Here is a 22,405-nt window from a genome sequence, read left to right on the forward strand (position 1 = left end):
ATCTCGAAATTTGTACCCCCTGACGAGATCAGCTGATTTCAGCCGATAACGTGAAAGTGACGTTAAAGATGTCTGGTTTACGAAACTTTTCTCCGTATATATGGCACACGATGATTTACCCTGCCAGTTTAATAAATCCACGTCTTTAGTACGCGTCCCGTGATTGGGGTGAATTAAGCCTCAATCGCGATGAATTTATTTTATTAATCTATCCATATCTCTGATTTAATATCATGGAAGCAAATACCTGTTGGGAGTATTTTATCTTTTCCTAGTTTTCGTGTTTTTTCTCGGTAGAACGGAAAAGTAGAGAAAACTTGTTCATTGGAAACTAATCTGTATGCCAAAACGAGGATATTGGAAGAGAACGGAAAGATAAGGAAATGTGTGTGTAATATTTATATCGGGGACGTAAAAGGGAGGAGAAGCCAGGGCTCGATTGGCCCGTCACTTTGGATTTCGCGATCCCGTAACCTAGCGGGACTGCACCCTGAGTAAACGGCCCAGGAGTGTGCAGAGTACACAGAGTGTCGACTCCGCGGAGGGTGGGGCGAAGTGAGCCGTTGCTACCGAGACGCGAAGCGCCCAGCTCGGATCCCACCCTGTGTGGCGAACTCGAGATTACTATTTTTCCAAGCCTAACCTCACTTTTTACCCTATTATATTCTCTAACGATTATCCTACATCACAGTTTAAATAAATTAAAACGGGAATGTATCAGTATAATCGTGATTAACAATAACACATCTAACCTGATTTTTATCCTATTCCTTCTCTAACGATTACATCGTCAGGTTGCACCGTTTCCACAAAGTAAAACGACTTTTACCCTTGGCCAAATCATATTAATATTATAATCCTCTCTAGTTCGTCTCGTGATAATAATAAAATGTTTAATTTCCTACCCTTCTCCAATGATCGCATCGAAAGGTCACACCGATTAAACGCAATATTTGCCAAAACCAATTTGACTTCCAGATGAGAGAGGTTAATAATATGATTCTCTCCGGCTCGTTTAATAATAATATTAACGTTATTCGTCTACCTCGGATATTCGAAAACTAGTAAACCAGGCTACCTGACGTATCGGAGATAATTCCGGCCGGGGCGAATACGCGGTCGAGGAAAGAAACGGTATAAATTGTCGGCGTGATCGGTGGTTATCGGTATCGGGCAATATGGCGGGTCGATCGCATTGGAGACACGCAGTTTATCTCACGGTAATCCAGGGAAACAGAGGCCGCCGGCCGTAAATTACCGTTCATGCGTGCACTTTCGCGCATCGATTCGCATACGCGCCTGCACGCGGATAATAACGAATAACAATAACCGGCAACAACAATCGGCGCAATAACGGCAATAACAATGGCGGACGTCGCGGCCCGGCCCCGGGGACATTATTAACACTTTTATGGGCATCCGTTTGGCGTATCACCACGGAAAACGGCCAGCCCGCGGCCAGCCTGAGCTTTTATCGATAATACCCCGAATTTTCGTTAATTTTACCTGCACGAGCCACTTCCGCCGGACTCCCCCCTCGAGTTTCCGGAAATTTTCACGCCGACCAAGTCGACGGCGCCTCCGCTCGATCGCAATTGTTTAATCATCCCCCCGGAAACGCGCTTCTGCCTGTGATTTCCCTCGAAATGGCGGCAGCGTTTTACCGCGACGCCTTTCAAACAATCCGTTGTTATGTCCGGCTTTATGAACCGTACTGTTAAAAAACAAATGTATATATATTATCATTTTATAACATTTCTGTTGGAACTTTCATTCAGACATGGTGTACTAATTTTGACATATTCCCAACAAATTTATAAAATGTTTCATAAATTTCTTAGATATGTGTAATCATTTTCTCATGCACTTTCACAAAGTTTTAACGTATCGAATTCTAAGTTCATTTAGAAATTTGTAATAAATGTATGATTTCCCGAGTGAAACCCCCCTCGCATTAAACATTAAAAATGTGTATAAACAAATTTAAAGCAAAATAAAATTTCGTGGGTGCAAGGAGGACCCTCCTTAGGGCCTTCATATTTACATGGTGAAATAAATAACAATTTGGCCCATTAAGTCAGAACATTTTCGTACATGTCTTTTTCATATGACTCATTTTTCTAGTGCTCGACTCGTCCTCAAAGATCCAATCAGGCATCCTGATAGGGAACTTGGTCGACCTCGGCATGTTCGACGAGTGCATATCCGTGGACATGGCCAACGAGAAAATCAGCATCCGAGGCCGACATTGCATGTATTCCCTGATTTCATCGAGCAATTCATCGGTACCGGTTCTTCCCACTTCGTCAATTTGTTTGCCATCGGCCTGTAGTGCCCAGGACCTTGCGCGGTTATTAAATGACACAATATCGGTGTCAAACCTCTTCAAGGACCTCGGGATTTCTTCAGCCACTGCAACCTGCTCCAGAGTAGATCCCCCACCATGGTCTATCTGGGAGAAGCTCACCCTGTAAGCCCAATCAATTTCCCTAAATTTCCCTAATCCATAATGTATAACGTGACACTGATAAAGCTCAATGGAAATTTACATACATTTGTACAGACCTCTTAACTGAAATATCACGTAGAACAATGTAACATGGAAAATTAGAAATTAGAAGATATATATGAATACATGTAACATCGTGTATTTACCTTGTTAGGGTGGTTTTGCTTCAATTACATTGCTTCAATTAAATGTAACGCTATCATTTCCTTTGAGTATGTAAATTTACATGGGCGTTTTTATCAGTGCAGCCGTCGAAGAGCTTCATTACGATATTTTCAGCTCCTTTCTCTGCATCATGGTGTCCTTCATGGTGTTTTGTACGGCTTGTGACATCGTCCAGAGATACAGGACCCGAGATTTTCGTAATCACGTACTGAGAGGGTTCAGCAAATTCTCCATGTACACCACTGGACTGAAGATCATGAACATGAAGTCTGACCCTGATTCGTTAACCATTTTCGCGGGTATTAGGATTCTGAGCATGTGCTGGATCGTTCTCGGCCACGAATATGTCATGGGGGTGTTAAATGCAACTGATAACCTCGTCGGCCTTATGGATGTGAGTAGTCGCGAAGATACAGAGCTGCAAATAATAAACATGGACAGAATGGAAGGACGTTGATATTCTGATTAAAAATATTAATTTTTTACACTTTTCATTTTTATCAGTGGCTGAGTACTTGGAATGCCTTGCACCTCTTGTTGGCCCCGTTTGCAGTGGACACGTTTTTCGTTATCAGTGGATTTTTGGGCTCCTATCTGTTCCTTAAAAAACACTCCACGGGCGCCAGGTTTAACGTATTTCATTATTACATCCACCGTTACGTCAGGTACATAGGATAATAATTTTTGGATGAATTGGATTATTCTTAGCCGTTGAATTATTTATTTATCTTGCATTTCAACAGGCTTACCCCTGCTGTTGCTGTGTTGATAGCCATAACCATATTCATAGTTCCTCGACTAGGATCTGGTGCTAAGTGGGAGCAAATAGTGGACATGCTCGTAGAACCATGTAACCAGAAGTGGTGGACCATTCTTCTGTATGTGCAAAATTTCGTTCATCCAGAAAACACGGTGAATATCCGCAAACGTTTTCCATCATGGAGCATGAAATGATAAAATTACATAATTGAAGAATTATATAGTTACTTAATTAGTGGCTTCTCTCTTTTCGCAGTGCTTGATCCATACGTGGTACTTGGCGGTAGACATGCAACTCTTTTGGGTTTCGCCGCTGATTTTCTACCCTATGGTAAAAAAGCCAAAACTCGGCCTAGCGATCTGGGGCCTCTTCTTCGTAGCTTCCATAATCATTCCCGCAGCCATAATCTCTGCGAACCGATATATATCTGTCATTTACGAGTCCAACATTGCGTAAGAATGCCGTTCCTTTAATTTTTACCTCCACACACAGTCTCTAATTATTTTCAATGGTAATTTGCATTTCATTATCAGGATAAGTGTTTTTATGGACTCCATGACGCACGTCTATATCCCGTCTTACACAAGAGCTACACCATGGCTTATAGGAGTCCTCCTGGGATACATCATGTTCTCGAAAAACTTTGAATATCGCCGGGTAATTACTAAAACAAATTAAGGGGACGTGAAAGTCGCATCCGAAAGCTCGATCGTTCATAAAACTTTTCTGCGGACTGGGTGTCTCAAATCGTTTCATACTTTAAAACGTGAATATGGAGACCCTAAGGTAGGTCCTGAAACTCCCGACATTTCAATTTTTATAAACTATTTTTAAAATACCTATAAACAAATTTGAAAAGAATTGAAATTCCATGAGTTTTAGGACCTTCCTTATATGCTCCCTATTCACGATGTAAAGTTTCAAACCATTCGGTAAATCCAGGTGGAAGAAAAGTTTTATAAAGAAAATCTCTTCGATGCCACTTTCACATCACCTTAAGGAGGCACTGTTTCTCTTTAATTTCTCCATTTAGTAATTTTAGTAATCACTTATCCTAATGCCTACAGTTGTATGCAGCTCTTGGTTGGTCATTAGCGGTGGCGAGCTTCGTAATTTGCGCCGTGGCTTACAGGACTTTCCAAAATAAGGATTACAAGTACGACATCGTGTGGGAAACTACTTATCCTGTGGCTTCCCGGACATTATGGGGTATTGGCATTGCGTGGATCATTTTTGCATGTCTGCAGAAAAGCTCCGGTAAATAAATCAGCGCTGAAAGAACCTCGGGTAAATTTTCGATCATCCGAGAGAAATTAACATTTCTTTGCGAATGCTTTTCCAGGTCCTGTGAGCAAGTTCCTGTCTCTTCCGATATTTATTCCACTAAGTAGACTGTCCTATTGTATTTATTTGGTGCACGTTATCTTACAATGTATGCGAGTAGCCGCTCGAAGGACTCCCATGTACTTTTCGAGAAGTCTGGTGGTGAGTATTGAAAAACCCGATTTTTATAAACAAATCCAAGGGGTCATTATTCTTCAACGACCGAAAAAAGCCACTTTTAAAGATTTTTCTCAGTTTTCTAAAAAAAAATGAAGTTAATCATTGTACGTTCAAATATTCTGAAAAATGAATAATCAATATGAGTGTCCTTAGAGTACGAATCTCGAGGAATAATTTTCTTTGAAAGATGAAATGGCATCAGTTAAAAGGACTTTGAGAAAAAAATAAGAATAGTGTTCCTTGAAGGTTATTTTTCGAATAAGTTACAAAGTAGAATGATCTCTTACGGTCTTGCAAATACCAGAATGGAGATGAAGATGATGTTCCTTTCAGTTTACCTCGTTCCTGAGTTCCCTGGTGATGTCGATCGTGATCGGCCTCTTCTTCAGCATGCTCTTCGAGTCCCCGGTGATGATCTTAGAGAAGATGCTGACACGTCGAGTGAAAAGTGATAAGGATGAATATCGCAGGGACCTCGTTCGGTCGGACGACGAAGAGTCAGCCGCAAGGGACCCTCCACCTGCGGAAGAATCATAGAATCCTCATAGTTTTTATCAATCAACAAAGTCGAACGACTCGCGCAACTTTGCAATGCATTATTTAAGAAAAAAAAAAAAACAATCATCCTACGAATTAAGGTTCCATTTTATACTCAGTCCGACCAAATGCAACTGACATGACCTAGCTCTGTGAATGCTTGTAGTTAGAGAATTGAAAAAGATTTACTTAGGAATGAATGGCGACAATCGAATGGCCGATTGTACTGCAAGCTCGTCGATTTTAACTTATCGACGATCCTTTCAACTAATTGGCCACTAAAAGGTCCTAAAGGTGTCCGACTTTTGGTCCAATATCGTCTGCACGTATTAATGAATTTCGCCCCTATGTCAAAAGGGCTCCGTGCACGGACCACGCCATGTTGGCTCTGGTCCATGATAAATAAATAATTTTTTTATGAAGAATGAAATTTCATGACTTTCAGGACCTACCTTGTAGCCTTCATATTCACGTGGTAAAAAAAAAACGAAATCGTTACACCCAATTTTGAGAATACTTTCACTAACGATTTGGTTTCTCAGGTACATATATATGTAAGCTGTGGCTTTCATGTCACCTGAAACTTGTCAGAATTAGTAAATCGGTACTTAGAAGTTCTTCGCGTTTCACGATTGAAATCCATAAATTGCTATAAGCTCCTTTTATAAGTTTCGAAATCCGCGGGCAAAGAGAGGCATGGCGTTTGTTCTCCAAGATGGCGGCGGCTTGGCGCGGGTCCAGAGATTCCCCGTGGCTCGTAAAGCCCTCGTGGCGCAAGATTGTCGAGCGAATCCGTCTGGTAGGCCTTCGCCCGTGACGAGGCGTCCCTGTCGAGCGCGATTCCGCAGCCGGGCATCGAATGACGCGGGCCAATTGCGCGATCCAATTGCGGCGGAACAGCGACGTCGAGGTCTTCAGGGACCACCCTGAAGAGAGGGTTCCCGGCGCCGAACGGCGTCCTCCTGGCGTTACATAGAAAGAGGGTAATGAGAAGGTTCGACGGCGCAGATGAAAGCGTAAAAGTAACATGAACCCTCTTAAAAAAAAGGGGAAATATCTCTAAGTACCTCTAAAACGTGTAACAAGAGGTAATATCTATCTATTGGGTTGATGCATAAGTAATGGTTTATTTTTATCAGGAAAACCTATCAATCTATATAAATATCAGTGCGAAGAATACGGTGCAAAAGATTTTTCGACACATAGTAAATATTGTTTCTCGATGCAAGTAATGAGTATAAGTATCGATACAAGTATCGGTTCATCCCTATGTGCGGGTGTATTTTGGTCGGCGTGATCTCGGTGAGGTCTCCCGGGGTTCCCCGGCAGGCCCGTTCCTAGTTAGTTGGTCACCCAGGTGTAGAAATGACATTACGGCCCTTATTAATTTACTAATTAACGTGTTGAACGCGACGGTGGTCCTTGGAGGTCGACCGTGGATCTTTCATTTTGACTTCCCCCAGGCTAGAACCAAAGTAGCGTCGGCACAAGAATGATCGAAGGTTCTGACGTGCGAAATAAAACTGTCTGGACAATACTACAATAATGTAGAACCCTCTAGTAACTAAGAAACTCGCCAATCAACGGGAGAAAGAACCGTTGAAAAGTCCCGACTTAGCACCGTTTAATATCAAATCTCTACCTGGATGTATTATTATCTATTTAGAAACAAAAGGGGGTAATATACTTGTGTGGAAAATTAGGGACGTATTGTGCGTAGTAATACACGTGGTTTTCTTCGGGTATATTACACAAGGTATTCGCTTACCCAACCCTGTATGTCACTATCATAACACCTTAACCGCGATACAGGGGCGTGAGCGTTCCCCAGGGGCCCGTGTGTGGCGCGGCGGTCGCCGCGGTTACGTAACTGACCGCGTGGCGGCGGCGTCGTCGCCGGCAGTAAGTCGGCCGCTAAATAAAGCCCCTCGGCTCGGCTTGGCCGGGAGCCACGTGCTCCAATTCCGGCCGGGGGTGGAGGCGGGGGTGCGGAGGGGTCTCTCCCGGCGCGGCCTGGCGCGGCCTCCTAGCTAGTCGCGTCGGCCAGCCCGCGGCCAGTCTAGCCCAGAGGAGGGTGCGAGTCAATGTGAAGGCTGCCGGGGCATGGCAGGGCCCGGCCTGGGCAAGTGCGTCGTCCTCCTGGTCGTCGGGCTCCTGGTGTACGCGGGGTTCGCCTTCCGGGTGCGGGAAGCGGAGCAGGCGCGGTGCGTCGGGCCGCCGGGGGCGAAGTGCCGCCAGAGGGGGGCGAGTGTCCCTGAGGCGGAGGAGGGGAGGGGGAGGGTCGCGAGGAGTTCCGGTCTGGAGCAGGAGGATGTCCGCCCCGGGGTGGGAGGTGGGGTGGTAAGGGGGCAACCACCTGTTGCTCGGAAGGCCTGCCATGGGGAGGACTGCGGGGGTGCGCAGAGAGGGGGGCCCCTCAGGGCGGTTTCTTACGGAGTCAAGGTCGGGGGGCACGGTGGGGCGGGGGTTAGGGTCGAGGATGGACCGGAGGAGGCGAGCGACGGGGGTGACGATAGTGATGAGGACGATGGAGTCACGATAGAGGACGATGATGGGGATGATAACGATGATGATGAGAATGGTGATGATGATAAGGAGGGTAGTGATGACGACGATGAGGGTGACGAGGCTACGGGAGATGTGGACGACTCCGATAGTGAGGATGTAGCTGATGAGGGTAGCGAGGATGAAGGGGTTGAGAGCGATGACGATGGGGATGAGGATGAGGGTGATGATGAGGATGATGTTGATGACGATGATGATGACCGTGACCGGACGGAGGAAAGTCAGGCAGGGGATGAGGATGATAGTGGAAAGAGTGGGGAGAAAGAGGATGACGAAGATGATGATGAGGATGATAGCGAAGATCGTGAGGAAGATGACGACGAAGCCCCGAAGAAGGCTGACGTTAGGAAAGAAAAATCGAAGCCCGAGCCCAGGCGCACGCCTTTGAAGAGACATGTAGACTCGAAAGATGAGAAGATGACGAGGACGGTTAGGAAAGTGGCCGACGACTCGGAAGACGATGACGAGGAGGACGAGGAAGACGAAGACGACGAAGACGACGCTTCGAAGAGGAGAGCCCCTCGAAAGGACGACAAGGAAGTCGAGGACTCTTCAGGGAGCTTCTTCTCCTATTTTACAACAATGCTACCGGACAGCAAGTCCGATGAAGACGCTCCAAAGCCAACGACTCCAACGAAACCCACGAAAGTCTTGAGGACTGTGGAAAAGATGGTGAAGCCCGTAGAGGAGAAGAAGACCTCAAAGACACCGGAGAAGCCTGCAAAACTTGAGGAAACTCCTGTGAAGAAAGAAGCTCCTCTGAGGAAACTCGAAAAGGTCCACGTAGCGAATAAGGACAAACCTCCGGAGGCGTCGATAGCCCCGAAGAGACCGCCAGAGACAACGAAGACTAAAGAAATTGTGCAGAAGGTCGAAGAGAAGCCGAAGAGCCTACCCGGGAAGGTGGAGGAGCAGATGCCGAGTACACAGTCGAAGCCGAAGGAAGCTCCGAAGCAACCGGAGAAGCCGAAGCCGAAGGAGACCCTGAAGCAACCAGAAGTGCCGAAGCCGAAAGAAACTCCGAAGCAACCAGAAACACCTAAGCCTAAGCAACCAGAAGTACCTAAGCCGAAGCAACCAGAAGTACCTAAGCCGAAGCAACCAGAAGTACCTAAGCCGAAGCAACCAGAGGCCAAGTCGATTTTGAAGACTACCCCGAAGACGGAGGCCAAGCAACCTCAGAGTTAGTACCCGCTTCGACGCTTCTCTCTTCTTCTTCCCTAGTTCTAACTCATATAATCATTTTTTTTTCTCGAATAGAGAGGGAAGCCGAGGCAAAACCGAAACCGAAACCAAAACCAAAGTCTTCGGAGGCCTCGATTTCTCTGGCCGAGCTGAACGAGGCGATCCTCCACGTGCCCACGTTCATCCCAAACTTCACCGACGTCGAGGATTCGGTTTGCCGCCAACATGGCATGATATTTCTTCGGCAACTTCGCGGCTACAAGCTCTGGGCTCTACAGAGTGAGTAGTTGAATTTATGGTGTTCATTATATTCTCTTAAACGCGCCAACATGGCATGATATTTCTTCGGCAACTTCGCGGCTACAAGCTCTGGGCTCTACAGAGTGAGTAGTTGAATTAATGGTGTTCATTATATCGTCTTAAATGCGCCAACATGGCATGATATTTATTCCGCAACTTAGCGCCCACAAGCTGTGAACTCGACAGACTTAGTAATCCTCCTCGTAGGAACCACTCAAACCTTTCAGAGCGCATAAGTAAGGACATAATTAATTTTCAGTCATGTCACCACATTTCTTTATCAACCTCGCGACTAAAGTTCCTAGCCGTTTAGAGTGAGTAGTCGTGTGTCGACCTCTTGGAATTTTCTACGGCACCGTAAATGAAAAAGAGCTCGTAATTTGAGAAAACAATCCCCTAAGTCCACCGAGAGAAGTCGCGAGACCAGAATTCATTGTCTTTCAGTGTTGGACTCGAGCGCCAAAATCCCGGCGGGTCTTCTTCGTGGGAATACGAATCAGCTCGGCGATTTCGACCAATGCGTGGGCGTAGCGGCACGTGTTAAAATCGACGAAAAGACAGTCAAGGTCCAAGGGAAGTATTGCTTAGCCACGGTGGACGTGCACGCGACCCGGCCCGACACTAAAATCCCCGTCAACCTGATGCAGAGTCGGGCCTTCGTGCGTGGGAGCATGCGAGACGTAAGTGCGTAAGTGCGTGATCGTGTGGACCAGCCTTGAAGTAATTATTAAAAAGAAGTACTAATAACGAATAAACCTTTCAGCCGGGACACTTCATTCCAAGATTCACGACTATCAACTGGGGACTCTGCCTTCCAGCGGCATGTTCCGCCGAAGACGCCAGGGCGACCATGGAAGCATCTCTTCGGGACTACAATGGCTCCTCAGGGTTGAGATTCACCTTCGGGGTGGACCCCAAAATGTGCTACACCAAGCAGAAGCCTCAAGGATACTCGAAGGAGACGATAGGAGTCCTGTGAGTTCCTGGGGATGAATTTATTGGGATTTCTTTCTTTCGCGGGTCCAAAGTAGGGCTGAAATTTCGACTCGATGAAGGGATTGGCATTTTTTACGGGGTAGATTTAATCGATTTCTATGGTGACTCTGGAAGCAAGTCCAAGGCTTACCTCGGGTTCGAGGATATGGGGTCCCACGAGGAGGCTTATCCAGTGGTACCAGAATAGCTGGTTCGAGGTCGCGGAGGGAGCACTGTCCTCGTTGCTCAAGAAGGGATCCTCAGGGAGGGGATCGAGCCTTGGCCTTGGACTAGATTAATTCCGCTCTTTCCACGATATCGAAATAGCTTCCCTGGTCTATCTTGCAGATACTTTTACGCCGTGGCCGTCTGTCTGGTCTTCGTGGCGACGCTGCGGGACCATTGCCTGACCTTGGAAGGAAAAGGTACCTCCAAAATCAGGAAGACCATAATCGAAGAAACGCTTACGCACTTCCCTTTCCAGGGACTTATTCGGAGAGGATAATCATGGCCTTTTCCTTGAAGAGGACCACGAAGACCTTGATGCAGACCGATGCCGAAGTCACCGACGAGATCAGCTGCATCCATGGAATCAGGGCCATTTCTACTGTCGTCCTTTATGTCGCCCATAGGCTCATCCCCATCTCCAGGATACCGTTTGCCAACCGTGCCCGGTTGACCGAGGTACGGAAAGCTCTTCAGGGTGTGTCCGGCGATGATCTTTAATTGTCCTCGACTACGTCGTCTTGGTGAACAGGTTGCGAACAGTCCGCTCACCTCCGTCCTGAGAGTCTCCTTGGTTTACACGGATTGCTTCTTGCTCCTCAGCGGCGTCCTCTCAGCGTACAACATGGCGAAGGACTTGAAGAACCGCGGTGAGATCAGGTGGTTTTGCCGATTCGTCGCGAGGTACATCAGGTAATACCCTGCGGCCTCGGAAAACGAATAACCCCTCGACAATAATCATTTCTTATTAATGAAACTTCTTATGATACGGTGTAATGGAGAATCAGATGTTAGAACTTGGATTCAGCAGAAGAGTGCCGGGATTTCTTGAGGTGTTATGTATACCATTTAATAATTCCCTTTGATCTAATGGTATGACTTCTAACGCGCGTCGATTTTCCTGAGAATTGAATGGATCCTTCAAGGTGGATTTCTTCTCGTTTTTCGGATTTCAGACTCACTCCTGCCCTCGTCGTGGTCGTCTTTTGGTACGGATACGTCATGGAGCACATTGGAAACGGTCCCCAGTGGCACAGTGTCATCACGACCAATGCTGATCTGTGCAAGAAGAATTTCTGGACGAATCTGCTATACATCCAAAATTTCTTTCCCTTTGAGGAAATGGTAACAAGTCCAATGTCCCTCCTCAAGATAGTCTTCAGGACCTGGGGGTGGGATTTCATCCCTTGTCTCCTTTTAGTGCGCCACACACACTCATCAGCTCGCACTGGACATGCAGCTGAGCTTGCTGGCGCCGATGTTGGTCTTCTTCTTGTTCTGCAGACCCGTCCTCGGGATCCTCGTGATATTCTTCCTGCTCCAATTGTCGGCCACCTTCCGATACTTCGCCACGATGAACAATTCCCTCTCACTCGTGATTTTCCACGGGATGACGTGAGTCCACGGAGGAAACATCACTCCTGAGTGTGGTACCACCTGGCTCGATCACCTACCAGGACGAAACCCTCGCGCAGAAAAATTTATTAACAGTCCTAACAAGAGATCCTACTTCAACAAATGCAATAGAAATTCTATCCCTGGTCGCAGTATTATTTTTTACCTACGACATCGCTCATTTGCTCGAACGTGCCAACAATGCGTAGTTTAGGAAGGTTTCTTCCTTAATGAACTTCTTCCCTACAACTATTTCTGATGTTGGCGTCGTCTTTGATGTATGCAAATGTAATTTTGGCGCGTAGAAATCTAATCCGGACCCTGAAGAAATGAGGAAAAAATTAATAAACTACGTAATTCCCCAGGGAATATGTCCTGTTAGGTGATCGGGGTACTTAAGCCGTCTACTTTTCTCCGTGTTCAATTTCTATTTCATGTACCCGTATTTAAATATGTCCTCAGGCCTCTCATTGTCTCGCATTTCAGGGCCAGGCATCTTTATAAGACTGCGAATATGACGTACGCATTGTCACTGCACAGAGCGACTCCATATCTTTTTGGAGTTGGACTCGGGGTCCTGTTGCAGTACACGGGGAGGAACCTGAAGATCCACAAGGTGACGTGTCCCGGACACTTTTGGCATCTCTTTTTATGACTTCTCTTGGCTCGAATTGCTTCGAGGAATTGGAGAATGGAGTTGTCGTCTCGTTTCAGGCGCTCGTGGTCACGGGATGGATTATTGCGCTGGCCTTGGGGTCCTGGTCACTGTTCTCACCTTGGAAGCTCGCCAGAAGAGATTACGTGTACGATGCCGAAGAGGCGACCCATTACGCCGTGATCTCACCAGTGTCCTGGGCTTTGGCACTGTGCTGGCTGATATTCGCCTGTTTCACCAATAACGGAGGTCTGACGTTAGATAAACCCCCAAAAGTCTTCCCTCCTCATCATCATCAACCTCCTCGTGGCGTTCGTCTTCTCCATCCTAACCATTTGGCTACTAAAAGCGTCTAGAGGCGCCCGACGTTTGGTCCAATATTCCCTGCACGGTCAGAGGAATTTCGCCCATATGTCGAAAAGGGGTTCAATGGGTTAATCTCGCATTCATGTATCTCCCCACGGCTGATATTCGCCTGTTTCATCAATAACGGAGGTCAGACGTCAGATATGCCCCCAAAAGTCTTCCCTCCTCATCATCATCAACCTCCTCGTGGCGTTCCTCTTCTCTATCCCAACCCTTTGGCTACTAAGAGCGCCTAAAGGCGCCCGACGTTTGGTCCAATATTCCCTGCACGGTCAGACGAATTTCGCCCATATGTCGAAATGCCTCCGTGTTCTAAGGGTTAATCAACAACCTCCTCAACCACCTCTTCTCTATCCCAACTTCGCATTTGATACATGTCTCACGTCATCAAGGAGTACAAAAATTATATTTCATAAACTTACAGCTATTATTATACAATACATTGAGCCTTTGTTGTTGATTCTAGTCTCTATTCTTAATCTAGATAGCTCTGATATTAACATTAGACACCTTTTTAGGTTTCCTCAACGATCTTCTCTCCAGTCACTGGCTGGTGGTCTTCAGCAGGATCTCCTACGCGGTTTATCTTACCCAGTTCGCGGTGTTCTTTTACAATGTCGGGACCACGAGATACTCAACCGAGTTCAATATTTACTCAATCGTAAGTAGACCTCGAAGTAGGAAAAATTCCCTTCCATTGACTCTTCAGGTTCCTTAACCCTTTTAGTGCGGACCAATGATGTATTGTTGTTTTACAAGTGCTAATGACTTCTGCACTAAAAGGGTTAAGGTGATGCGAAAGTGAAGTCTGAGTGTACCGAATCATTTGAAAACTTACCATGTGAATATGAAACCCTTGTTAGGGCATTCTATTAGAATGAATGCGGTAAAATTCTTTAGAGCCTTCACAATTATGTGGTAAAATTTCATACGATTCGGTGCTCCGAGTCCGGAAAAAAAATATTATAAATGATTGACTCTTATGACGCTACCTTACAGCGATGTGAAAGTGGCGTTAAAGAGGACTTGTTTATGAAACTTTCTTTAACTGGGTTTATCAAATCGTTTTAAATTTCACAACGTGAACACGGAGGCCGTAAGGAAGGTTCCGACACTCAGGAAATTGAAATAAAAAAATTTGTTTATAGACATTTAAACATTTTTTAATGAAAAAAAAATGTAATTTCATGGGTGTCAGGAGCTTCCTTATGATGATATATTTACGTTGTAAAGTTGGAAGAAAAGTATCATAAACGATTGACTTTTTAGAGGCCACTTTCATATCACCTTAAGGTCGCTACGAGCATAACGATGAATCGTAGCGATTTGACGTTCGAGCAGCCTGAATTGTAAAATTTGAAAATCTTTTTTTTAAGATCGACCCCCTGGAATTTGGAACTGTGATCGCGTTCTCGATCGTGTTGACATTGCTCTTCGACATACCGATGCAAGAAGTGAAGAGCGTCATCATGGAGTGCACTGACGGACTGGTCATGGGGCCATCCGGGGAAAAAGGACCTGAAGAAGAAGAAGAAGAAACGAAAAATGGGCCAAAGGAGTTCGCCGAGGACGAGATCGACTCCACGGGTTGGGACTGGCAGAAGGACATAAAAGGCGGTACCAAAGAGGACCTCGAGGACCCCGAAGAGGAGGCTCCCAGGATCGTCTTCAAATCGAAACGGCAGGACCCTCGAAGGATGTCCTTCATCGCGTACGACAGAGAGGATGCCCTTTCCTGGGACGTCTCCAGGAGACCCAGAGGACGAACTCCAGAAGATGAAGACGAAGAGGTCGTAGGAAAAGGTAGAAGTAGAAGCAACCAGCGAGCACCACCAGAGGACTATTCCGATGAGGATGAGAGAGAGTCGAGGTGGATCCAGCAGGAGAGAGAATCGAGAGCGAGAAGAGAGAAGAGGTCAGAGTCTCGAGGAGTCGAGATCAGGATATCTTCTCCAAGTGAGGACGAAGAGGTGCCTCCAAGGAGTGAAAGACCACCGTCCAGGACGAGATCGTCTTTAGAGAGCAGAAGACCTTATTCGAGGGAACTGGAAGACTCGAAGAATCGGCAGGTGCACAGAAGAGAGAGGTCGGAGTCTAGAGGAAGAATGCCGGCTCCTAGAGACCCTGAGGAGACGCCTTCCTGGGAGTTCGTGAGACGAGAGAGGTCCGTCTCCAGAGGTCCCGAAAGCAACAGGTCCTCGGTGAAGTCCACAGAGAGTCAACAGTCGAGATCTCCGCGACTGTCGAGGTCCGTGGAACCGAGGAGGACGGTCTCTTCAGGGTCTGAAGAGGAGACCTCTTCGAGGAGACGACCTAGAGTAGAGAGGAAGCAGTCGTCCGAGGAGCCCAGGGTCAGCGACGAGGAGAACTGGGAGCAGGAATTAAAATTAAGGGAACGGAGGCTCGCCGAGAAGCTCTCCAGGGAACACGAGGCCAGACCCGAAGAGGACCACTGGAACCTGAGGAGAAGATCATCAGCAGAGGGGAAGATCGCTCTGCTGAAAGACACCGATGAAATAAGCGGCCTCGACACGTGGACCATCAGCAGGGTGCCGAGGGGACCTCCTCAAGGTTCGTCCTTGGAGCCCAGCGAACCCGAAGACGAGGACCCCTACAGTCCCCGAGAAAGAAGCTACAGGGAAAAGGGTCCACCGTTACGGGAAGACGTCCAGGGGGAGGAGACCTGGGAACCCGAAGCCAGGAGAAGATCCTTAACCGGTAGCCAGATCACCTCCACCGAGGACGACGACGACGTCTCCACCTACGACTTCGTGCTGAAGAAAGAGAGCAAGAAGGTGTCTCTTCGAGATCTGAGCAGGCTGTCGAGAGAGGAGCCAGAGATAGAGGAGGAAATGGAGGAAGAGATGGATTCCGGATGGAACCTGGTCAGAGAGGAGATATCAGAGTCCACGCCTAGACCTCCCTCGGGGCTCTTCAAGAGAGAGTCCATTATCAAGAGCCAGGCCAGCGAAGAGGACCCTGAGTTCCTCCTGCCGGAAAGACCGAAGCTGATGGAGCAGGAGCAGGAGCATCCGTTTAAGAAAGCCTGGCAGCTGCAGAAGTCGCGCTCCGAGGAGGACGGCTCTTCAGGGCTGACCGGGAAGTCCGAAGACAAGCAGCACCCTGAAGGGGCGTCCTCGTCGAGGAAGGAAGAAGGAGAGAAGAGGAAACCTGCCGGAGGACAGTCCACGGACGAGGACGTCGCCGGGGAAGAAGTCGGCGTCGCGGAGGTCGCTCGTCCCGACCCTGAAGAGGCTTCTTCAAGGTCCAGGTCGAGCACCGAGGAGAGGTCCTCGAACCTCGAGGGGTCCACTGATGACGACCAATCCTCCAGCGCTCAGCACCAGAGGAGGCGGTTCAGGGAGACTAGTTGGAACTGGGAACAAGAGGAAACCTGAAGGGCGAAGGAGACGGAAAGCGCCGAGCAAAAGCTTCAAGGACGATCCGGAGAACGCGGCCCAGGAGGTCTCGCGGCCCAGGTCACCCTGGATCCCGGAATCCCGACCGGGAAGACTGGTCTTCTTCTGAGAAGAGCTTCCGGCAGCCCGATGAGGGCTCTGAGGAACGGAGTGTCTGTTAACGTACTCTTCTAGGCTAATAAATTTCTGGAAGAAGAACGCCTCTCGCCTTTTCTTTCCTCTCCAACGCTTCTAGAGACTCTGCCATTTCCGACGATTCAGGCCGTCGTCGAGCTCGTCTCTTCCGTTTTCTGCTCCTTCTGGTGGGAGCGCCTCTTCTTCTCTGTGGAGACGTAATACAAATCATTCCTTTCCTTTAACCAACCATCTTTACACGCATTGATAGGTACCCTCGCGAAGTAGCAGCTTCTCCAGGGCGATGATGGGCGATTCGAAGATCACCGACAGGACCATGGCCATCAGGAAGGTCACCGACATGTGGGAGAACATTTTGCCCATCTGAACAATGTTACAATTAATTATGGATTTATATTTAATTCACCTTGGACGTGTCTACTGACCAGGGCATATTTGCTTAGGTACTCCGGGGACCTGATAGTCGAAATCGCGTGCAATTCGACGAGTCCGTTCACCAGGTAGGCACAGTAGGTCAGTCGACTCAGGGGCACGAAGGCTCTCCACTTCAGGATGTTACCTACTGGTCCTGAAGACGATGTTCCTTTAATTCCTCGTTTATACTTAATTCCTTAAGAAATCCCCGCTACGTAAACGAACTTTCATAAACAGAGTGCGCTCTGATAGCGACCTTTCCTGGCTCGTAAAAAGTGGATTACCCGCGTTATTGGTAATGCAAGCTATCAGCACCCATCCTGTACCAATGGACCAGAAGGCCCTGTGCAAGGAGGCGAAGAAGGCAGCCTCTATGCTCGTGAAATATTTCCGAGGTCCGTAAAACAGGCTGATGGAGAACATGGCCGCCAGTAACAAAGTCGTGCCCATCAACCAGCCGCACCTCACTGCGTTCTGAAAGAGCGGTAAAAATCGTTAACCACGGTTAGATGAGGTATGAAATTAATTGGCTCATCGAATTGGACCGTCACCTTGCTGAAGGTGTATCCTGATGTCTGCACGCGGTACAGGATGTACCCGAAAGCCAATCCGAAGACGTAGGCCATTGCTTTGATGTGAGTCTTGATGTAACTCGCGGTATAATATTGGTTCCTTGTTAGGTCCTTTAATTCCCTGGCGAGATAAAAAATGAAACGTTATCAAACATTACTAGGAAAAAATTGCAGGATCTTTTTTTTATTCTCATCAGCAGTTCTGATCCTTACGAGGTGTAGGCCATCATGGTTGGGTCCCGAGCGTTCACCAGGGTGTCGATGAACGGTGTCAAGAAGGATACGCTGATGACAGTCGCCAGGATGTGTTCTCCCCATTTTCTCCACCTCCAGAGGGGATAAACCACCAGAGGGGCGAGGATGAAGAGCTGCGTGTCTGCTGCTAGGTACCAGGATTGGAACATGCACTGAAACCATGAAGAAGGACCGGTCAGCCATAAGTCATCCTGGAGCTGCTCTGATCCAGTTTAGAATATTCTGTGGCATCGGTTATGAGTGGGATGACGATATAAACAGAGCTAATGATGCAGGCGTAAGTAATGTATGTTCGGAAATAATTACCGACCTTCAGGTGAGCGGAAATAAATTCCGCGTTACCAGGGATTACTCTTTCCTCACGTTTGTGCAGATTTAGGATGAAGTTGACTTCTTTCTGATTGTATTGGCCTGGCCATGTCCAATGTGCTTATCAACCTCAATAATTATATATTACTTCGGGAATATTCCTTACAATATTATCAGTGCTAACGTAATTGTTGATGTAGAGGATGTTCGCCCACCAGGAAGTGCGGCATCTCTCCCTCTCGGTGATCATCCTTGACCAGAGGGGTCCAGCATCCAATCGGTTCAACCAGGTGACATAAAGTCCAACGACCACCAAATAAGCCGGGGTCAATCTAAACCGAGTAAGATAAAATCTCTCGTTATCACATACGCAAAAAAAAAAGAAAAAGAACGAATATTCGTTAAATATATAGAAAATATAGGAGAAATATTTTGTGCTACTAGGGTCTTAGGGAGGGCAAAGACGAACCTCAGGAACCTGTACAGGTACACCACGACGAAGTTTATAGATTTCCTTCTGTCAAGCTCCTTCAGGAGGAGCCTGCTGAAGAGGAAACCGCTGATGAAGAGGAAGGTGTCGACCAGCAGGGCGTTGTTCACGAAGATGGAGTTCTCCACCCGGGGCACGGCCTGAAACGATTACTCTGAAATCCCAGTTAATTCCCCGACTTGCAGCCCTACTTGCGGCTCTTACCTCGTCCAGGAAATTTCGGTTCATCATGGGCCCACCTACGACGAAGATGATGACGTGGCCGCATATTATCAGCGCCATCGAGATGAATCTGATTCCGTATATGCAGTCCAGGTTAAGCTCGTCCTTGTTCGCCGGGCCCAACAACTTCATCGTGTTCGAGAGCATGGAAAACAGCAGGAGGATTTGCGGCATCAACCCTTTGTGGACCTCTCCTCGATTTCTCAGACACAAGATGTGATAAATCGTGCCCATGAGACTAAGAGTTGCGACTCCCACAATAAACACCCTGAAATCCAAATTAGTTTCATTAACTTTCCCATCCCGATTCCTTCCAACAGAAAAATTCCACTCGATCTTTTCTCCGATTTTTCCAATTTTCCATCGAAATTTCATACATCACAGAATAATTCAGATTGATGGAAAAGAAATCGATACGTGATTTCTAAGACAACAAATTGAGTTTAAGTAACACTAAGGAAAATGTAAAAACAAATAGTGTTAATGCCAAGAGATAAAATGAATATGAGTGGTAATTAACCGCAGAAAGAGGCACTTCACTTTTTTAAGCGGAACTTTCTCTGTACTACCGTTCCATAAGATGCTTCATTTGAATAATTCTCTAGAAGTTTCACTTCCAAAAAGCAGCTATTTTTTTTTTTTCGTTTATAATAAATATTACTGTTTAGGTCCTTGTAATGGATTATGGACATTACTTACAGGTATGTCACATCGGCCCCGTCTACAGGGGTGTCTTCGTGTTTGTAGCAGGATTTCTCAGGAATCCTTGGGGAGAGTTTCAGTCTGGACCCGCTGAAAGCCACTGCAAGGACTCTTCTGATGACGTCTTCGACGTCCTTCGAGGAGCAGGAAGCTGGGACGCAGATACCCCAGTAGAGCTTCGAGATAAACTCGTGATAACGTTTCCCGGTGTCCTTGAAGTACCTCCACATGGAGTCGTTCTGGTTCAAGTAGACCTCGGGGGCGTTAACTCCGACTTCCCCGAGGCAATACTGACCCCTGACCCCAAAGTTCGGAAATTAATGTTAAACAGTAGAAAGTAACGAAAAAAATTATTTGCCACCGATCGTGCGAAAATTTCTCGAGAACTTTTCTGGAAAACTTATCAGGAATTTACGAAAAGTTTATTGAGAATTTATAAAAAGCCATTTATACGCCGTTAATAAAATCTTTTCGAAATATAATCTACATCTAGTTAACATTTCAAAATTTCAGTATTCAAGTACATGAATTTCAGAGGGCATGTATATTCCATTTCGAAACCTTTTGTAAAATAACCTTTCATACAATTGAGAATGGAAGTACATATACGAGTGTACGACAGTCATAAGACATGTGTACAACTCTAATACTTTTATATACTGGTTTTCGATCACATACACATACACAATTGCATGTATTTTGAGTACGCGCGTCATGCTACATTTAATAACATCTGTACCGATTCCTTTACTCATGTTTCCAAAAAATTCAATACAGTTATATAAATTCTCCCGTAGAAATATATGATCTAAATAATACATGTTCTTCATGATATATTGAACATTTGTGTTCGACGGGGCTCAAAATATTTAAAAATTGTTAACAATGCACGTTAAGCCGAAACCGCATTTCGAGTACTATGTCACAAGAGGGTGCCGTAATTTTTCCGGTATTTTGTCATCCTCCTTGGATCGCATTCAGAACTGTACCTGACTCCTTCAGGGGCATCTTCAGGGTCGTTATCACCCCCGATACCAAGGCATTCGTCGAAGTTCCCCAGCTCGTACACGGACCCCCCCAGCACTCCCACAGGGAACTTCCCAGAGGCGTCATAAAACTTGACAGACCAAGCAGTTAAATTATGCAGACCCTGAAGAATCATCTGACAGTGGTCCCTGCAGGTGCTGTCTTCGATCATGCCGATAGCCTGTTCCATAAGACTCAGATCCCTCGAGAGCAGAGGCAACATGTTCTCATAATAATTGTCATAGGTCATGCCGGAGTCCATCTGGCGAACCATCGTAGGAGAGTCGATCTTCAGGATGTTCTTACTGTCCGCGAAAATCCCCGGCACAGCCAGGACGGTCGCAACAAGTACCAAGTTCGCCATTTTGACCGACCACCAAATATCCTCTTCAACCCCTCCAATAGTTCAATCGATAGACAGAGATTAAATAAAACGGCCGAACAAACAAATCTCTGGATAAATACCCAGCGACATCTTCTTCAGGGTGTTCTACCTCCACGAGAAAACCGAGCACGATGATTGGTCTTTAGCCGATCCTGCGACTCCTTTTCCTGGACGTTTCCCCGGAGATTTCAGGCGATATCACCCCTCTTCTTGCGCCATTATACTCGATATTACTTCACCCAATCTAATTATTTATACTTTTCCCGGTTTCCTTGTCCTAGTACCTAGACATCACTCTTCTGGCCGGAGATCCAGGGAAACCCGAGGGAGAGGTCCAGGACCACGTGGGCCGTCACGTGACCGAGCTGTCAAAATCAGCTGACCGCCCGCGGAGGCTGCGCCAGTCGGCATCCGCGCGCTCCTCCGACTCCTCCGCGACTGTCTCTTCAGGGTGCCATTCCTGAGGACTTCCGAGACTCGTTTTTTGACGTCGAAAGATAATATTTGGGATTTCTTTGCGTCACCGGTGACGACACCTGCGGCGACAGCCGGATTTCGGAACTTCTTGGCCGAGTCGCACCTCCGGCGCCGGGAAGTCCAGTCCTCTTCCGGGTCGGCACTTGCTCCTTCCGGTCCCAGGATGAGACCTGTCGGTCAAGTCGGGCCTGGTTTCCTTCCCAAGGACTCGAAGACGTCGAAATCGGTGTCACTGGAGGCGGAATCACTCGCGGCTGATAACTCGGCCCCAAAACGCGCTACTCGTGCGTTCGCCGTGGCTTTTCGGCGAGTCAGCAGTTTCGGCGGAATTGCGCCGACGTATCCAGCAATGATTCTTGCCGGGGCTTGATGGGTCTCCAATGGACGTCCACTTTCCCCTGGGACGGGCTCGCCGATTGCTCCTTTCCCCTGGATCCTGCGCCGCCGATTAAGGGAAAGGAGTTTTAATCCGACGCGGTGGGGTGAACTGGTCTTTCGAAGGAATTCATCCTTTTTCCTCTCTCCCATTCCGAGCTAAACCTGTCGACCTCTCCACCGTTGCGATTATCAGGTCTACGCATTTGCTTGATGCGTCGGTATTGCGTTTCCGGTTTCTCTGGACATGGGGGAAAGAAGGTCCTTTCTTGGCCTCCCGTGGGGCGGGTCCAAGGATCGGGTTCCTCTCTTCTTGGCTCTCCAAAATTCTTCACTAGTCTTCCTCAAGGAATATTTTAATGCAACTATGTTTTAGGGATACCCAATAATGTATTTTTATAATAATGTTTCCGTTATTTGTTCTTGATTAACCCCAGTTTGTTAGTTAATTACTTCGTGTTGTGTCAGATTTAATGGAGTTAGT

The 22,405-nt window shown here is 47.1% G+C and overlaps 3 protein-coding genes across 3 annotated transcripts; 2 read left to right on the forward strand and 1 right to left on the reverse strand.

Moving 5' to 3' along the window:
* Nucleotides 1–2,111: 2,111 nt before the first annotated feature.
* LOC105699580 (nose resistant to fluoxetine protein 6) lies at nucleotides 2,112–5,555 on the forward strand (the record flags this gene model as incomplete). Its single annotated transcript, XM_023433235.1, has 9 exons — nucleotides 2,112–2,470; nucleotides 2,789–3,068; nucleotides 3,179–3,339; nucleotides 3,418–3,586; nucleotides 3,690–3,886; nucleotides 3,968–4,091; nucleotides 4,502–4,691; nucleotides 4,777–4,919; nucleotides 5,271–5,555. Coding segments are annotated over 9 exons (1,827 nt in total), but the record flags the coding sequence as incomplete, so codon positions are not given.
* Nucleotides 5,556–7,550: 1,995 nt separating this feature from the next.
* On the forward strand, nucleotides 7,551–16,757 carry LOC105699306. The gene is made up of 13 exons (XM_012424178.1): nucleotides 7,551–9,222; nucleotides 9,300–9,503; nucleotides 9,969–10,204; nucleotides 10,288–10,499; nucleotides 10,848–10,924; nucleotides 10,984–11,183; nucleotides 11,257–11,417; nucleotides 11,681–11,849; nucleotides 11,926–12,119; nucleotides 12,606–12,735; nucleotides 12,834–13,023; nucleotides 13,659–13,801; nucleotides 14,517–16,757. Exons 1-13 carry the CDS (start codon nucleotides 7,578–7,580, stop codon nucleotides 16,536–16,538), a joined length of 5,583 nt encoding a protein of 1,860 aa, XP_012279601.1. The 5' UTR covers nucleotides 7,551–7,577; the 3' UTR covers nucleotides 16,539–16,757.
* A 7-nt stretch (nucleotides 16,758–16,764) lies between these two features.
* Nucleotides 16,765–21,848, reverse strand: LOC105699511 (nose resistant to fluoxetine protein 6). The gene is made up of 11 exons (XM_012424555.1): nucleotides 20,648–21,848; nucleotides 19,656–19,955; nucleotides 18,939–19,224; nucleotides 18,714–18,874; nucleotides 18,411–18,576; nucleotides 17,894–18,087; nucleotides 17,660–17,801; nucleotides 17,393–17,582; nucleotides 17,120–17,262; nucleotides 16,949–17,057; nucleotides 16,765–16,881 (listed from the first exon to the last, which is right to left on the reverse strand). Exons 1-11 carry the CDS (start codon nucleotides 21,046–21,048, stop codon nucleotides 16,817–16,819), a joined length of 2,157 nt encoding a protein of 718 aa, XP_012279978.1. The 5' UTR covers nucleotides 21,049–21,848; the 3' UTR covers nucleotides 16,765–16,816.
* Between the last annotated feature and the right edge of the window lie 557 nt (nucleotides 21,849–22,405).

The sequence above is a fragment of the Orussus abietinus genome, unplaced genomic scaffold (assembly GCF_000612105.2).
Source record: "Orussus abietinus isolate OABI.00-Male unplaced genomic scaffold, Oabi_2.0 scaffold626, whole genome shotgun sequence".
In the NCBI taxonomy this organism is placed as follows: domain Eukaryota; kingdom Metazoa; phylum Arthropoda; class Insecta; order Hymenoptera; family Orussidae; genus Orussus; species Orussus abietinus.